This window comes from Apaloderma vittatum, unplaced genomic scaffold (genome assembly GCF_000703405.1).
Source record: "Apaloderma vittatum isolate BGI_N311 unplaced genomic scaffold, ASM70340v1 scaffold5496, whole genome shotgun sequence".
NCBI lineage: Eukaryota > Metazoa > Chordata > Aves > Trogoniformes > Trogonidae > Apaloderma > Apaloderma vittatum.
This window is the reverse complement of record NW_009723275.1, coordinates 2,579-6,616: the sequence shown is the minus strand read 5'-3', so window position 1 is coordinate 6,616 and position 4,038 is coordinate 2,579. Positions and strand designations below refer to the sequence as shown.

General features: G+C 55.2%; 1 protein-coding gene across 1 annotated transcript in view; it reads left to right on the top strand.

Annotated features, from left to right (window-relative positions):
* The window catches only part of ST3GAL3 (ST3 beta-galactoside alpha-2,3-sialyltransferase 3), a 77,821-nt gene extending 76,884 nt beyond the window's left edge, over nucleotides 1–937 (top strand). The window contains exon 8 of the mRNA XM_009872038.1: nucleotides 780–937. Within this exon, the coding sequence (XP_009870340.1) occupies nucleotides 780–869 (90 nt within the window). The 3' untranslated portion in view covers nucleotides 870–937. The remainder of the gene's footprint in view (nucleotides 1–779) is intronic.
* Nucleotides 938–4,038: the final 3,101 nt, after the last annotated feature.

Sequence of the window (4,038 nt, the reverse complement as noted above, 5' to 3'; positions counted from 1 at the left end):
GGACGTTAGGAAGAAGTTCTTCCCCATGAGGGTGGTGAGACCCTGGCACAGGTTGCCCAGAGAGGGGGTGGAAGCCCCATCCCTGGCAGTTTTTAAGGCCAGGCTGGATGGGGCTCTGGGCAGCTTGATCTAGTGGGGGATCTCCCTGCCCATGGCGGGGGAGTTGGAACTAGATGATCTTTAAGGTCCCTTCCAACCCTGACAGTTCTATGACTCTGTGATTGTGTCAGTGTAACCTTCAGTGGGTGATTGCCTCTTGATAGGGCTGGCAGAGGTAGGAGCTGGCCTTGATGGGACCGGTCTGGGGGCTTTTCAGCTGCATCCACCCACATGCATTCCCCATTCCTTGGCAGGGAGCTGTATGTGGGTGCCACATGTCCTGCCACCGTGTTCTTTGCCAGCTCTGTTCCCTGGCACACATCAGCATTAATGCTGTGCTGCGGGACTCCCATGTGTGATGTTTTGGGAGGGCACTGTAACTGGGTACATCTGCCCAAGGTGCTTGGGTTGCCCAGATCTCACGAGGCCAAAAAAAAAACTCCACCCAGCCCATGAGGAGGCCTCCTACCTCAGGTGTACAGGTCTGACCCTGCTGGATGTATCAGCTTTAGATAAGAGAAGGCTTTTAGTCTGCAAGGGCTCTTCTGGTCTGCACTGGGGTGTGTCTCCCTGACAGAAGCCACTGCCCTGCCCCAGCTGAAGTCTCCTTCAGCACAGGGGACAGAAGCACACTTGGCCAGGATAGCTGCTGACCTCCTGTCTCTCCCATTTCCTTCCAGTCCTGGACGCACAACATCCAGCGGGAGAAGGAGTTCCTGCGGAAGCTGGTGAAAGCCCGAGTCATCACTGACCTGACCAGTGGGATTTGAGTGGCTACAGCCACTGCCTCCAAGGGAGGAGATGAAAATGCACACTGCAGCTCTGGGAGCAGGCACTGGCAGCCCCCTGCAAGAATCCCACCTCACTGAAGACACACAGAGATGCCCAGGTGCTCTGGGAAGACCCTCTCGCATTGCCAGTCTGCACGAGGGTTGCATCTGCTGCCTGCAGGCCTTGAGCTGGCAAGAGGTGGGCAAGGGGCTGAGTGGGCAGTTCTTGAACTCTGCATCGCAGACAGATCTTCTGTGTCCTGAATTCAACAGGAAAGACTCAGGAGAGAGAAGAAAGGTTTGTGAATAAAATGATTTGTGCCAAATGGGAGGTGACGCTGCCCTGAGGCAGCAATGCCTGAATGTACAAAGTATTATTTTTTAAAAGAAACTCTGCTGGAATCATACTAGAAATACCAAGGTCCGAGGCGAAGTCTGCTTGTGCATAGCCCTGTGAAAAGCCTGACCTCTCCATGCTCCATCTGCGTTGTCACTGGCCTCAGACCTTTCCCCGGGAAAACAAATCCGTCCAAAATTTCAGTGTCGTCGGTGCTGCTATAATTCGAAAGGAGGATAATGGCTTTCCCTCGTTCTCTGCCTGGAGCTTCTGGATGGAGATGAGAATGGATTTGTTTTTCTGCACTTTTCCTTACTTTCCTGCATAGAGGCAGCAGCAGCAGCCACTTACTTGGCTGCGTTTTCCATAGCCATTTGCCCTGCTCTGCCTCTGCCCTCACCCCAAGGTGGAGCAGGGAGCTGATGGCTTTCCCTGCCTGCAGCAGACCCTCTCCCCACCTTCCTGCCTGTTACGGTACGGAGGACCCTGCCTCATTGTACTCAAGGCTTTCAGGCCTCTTGGTTCATGTCTGCTGTGCAGGGCCCCTGTGGAGTCCGTGCAGGCTGGTGTCACCGTTCTCTGGACAGTATCTTGCTTTTATTTTTGTGTGAGAGAGGAGTAATTTATCCTTTGGAAGGAGATTAGATCTTGTGCAGATATCTGAAGCTTTACAGTTTGAGAGCAGGCCACCGAAGATGTTTGTTTAACGTTCCAGATTTGATCTTGTTCCCTATTTAAGCGACGTGCGACCTCAATGATGATGGAGCCTGCTGGCACAGGTGGAGGCCTGCTGGGAACCCTCACCCTCTGCTCAGCCCCTGCTCACTTCTTTTCCAAGCTCCTCCCGTGCTGCTCTAGCACTGCTGCTCCTCCTGCTCTCAGGAGCATGTCCCTTCCTTTGCTGTCTTGGTCCCAAGATGCAGTATTTGCACATTCGATTTGTAAAACACATTTCAGAGGAACTGGAAAAAACTGAGCAAGATGGCTGAGCTTGAGGACAGCGGGATGGTCTTGTCTGCCTGGAGATTGTGGGTGGAAAAGGCATTGCCCAGGGAATGGTTACAAGTGGAAATCAGCTCCCGGGCTCTCCTAACCTGGAGAAGGCTGCACCATGCCCATAGGCACTGTCCCGAGCCAAGTTCCTGTGTGTGGAGGTGCTGGTGCACAGCCAGGCAGTGCTGGGGTCAGTGGAGGGGGGGAACTGATCTTTGTGGTGTACCCATAGCCCAGGAGCTTGCTTAGGTCCTGTCCAGCTTGTAGCTACTTGTAGGCTGGGAGCAACTCAAACATCCTGCCTCTTCCAGGCTCCAGTGGACAGATGCAAGGAGGCTCTCCCATCCCTCTCTCCTCTCCATGTCCCTTCCCCTGTTCCTCTGGTCTCTCAGCCAGGCAGTCCCTGCTCACCATTTCCAGTGTGGAGAGCTGGGGTTTCCAGCAGGGTTTTGAACATACGCTGTGGCAGATACTCCTTTGAATAAGCCTCCCCCAACTTGTTTTTCTGAGTCAAGGAGCCTAAGGGACTGGATTTCCATGACTTTCGCCAGGTGACACTCCCTTTTCAAGTTCCTGCGTGTCAGCCTGGACCTGGGACCATCGTCCGCAGGGTCCATGCCATGGTGACAGTGGGGGTGCCTAGGCTGGACTTGGCCAAGGTTGTGCCTGGGGAGGGATGGGAACCCGCCCTCCACCTTGATGCTTGAACTGACTCTTTATCCACCATCCATAAGCTACAGTGAGCTGAGATGCCAGAGAGCGGGTGGCTGCAGCCAGGAGGAAGGAGAAGCCTTCTATGTCCATGCTGGGTTTCTCTCCACCGGCTGGGGGAAGCACCTCCACGGGGTCTTGTGATGGCATTAATTTAATTTAGTCTGTTTTATTAAGCACTACAAAGCTATGAGGCACCTTTATCTTCCATCTCACTGGCTCCAGGTCCAAGGTGACAGCATGGCCCTGCTCTGCTTACCCTGGCATCCTGGCTCCCCACCTTCTATGTCCATGCTGGGTTTCTCTCCACCGGCTGGGGGAAGCACCTCCACGGGGTCTTGTGATGGCATTAATTTAATTTAGTCTGTTTTATTAAGCACTACAAAGCTATGAGGCACCTTTATCTTCCATCTCACTGGCTCCAGGTCCAAGGTGACAGCATGGCCCTGCTCTGCTTACCCTGGCATCCTGGCTCCCCACCGAGGCCAGGGACAGACCCGGGCGGGAAGCCATCCCTGCAGACCCGCGGAATGACTCCAAGCCCTTCCCTCCACCTCGGTGGAGGTCTCCAGGCAGAAATGCTCAGGTTGAATAAATGAGTGCATGGCCCAGGGTCACCATGGTGGGTCAGGACTACCTGCGAGCAGACAAGAAGAGGGGATGGGGGCTTGTTTTGGGGCCAAAGACTCCCCTCTAACTCCCTGTCCCGTTTGACACTGGTGGGGCCAGCACACCCATGGAGCAGCCCTAAGGCCAGGTGGTGGGGCTGCACACCCCAGCCCCGGGAGCAGCGCCCAGTGCTGGGTTTCGCTCTTGGGTGTCGTTCCTTTGGCTGCCTCCCACATGCACCTGCAGCCACCTCCCGCCTTCCAAAATGCTGCAGTCCTGCCAGCTCGGAGCAGTGCACACGGGTCAGAGCAGGGTCAGTGGGACGGATGTGAGTCTTGGCCTCTCCCTCACAGTGACTCACCTTTTCAGCTCGGAAGGGAGAGCCCAGGGGAATTCTTCACAGCCTAAATATAGAGCGGGGTTGCCTGGTGCCTCTGACACGCTGCGGTGCAGAAAGGCCGCTCAGGTGGCAGAGAACCTGCCTAGAGAGAGGCTGGGGAAGCGCAGGGAGGTCGGGGA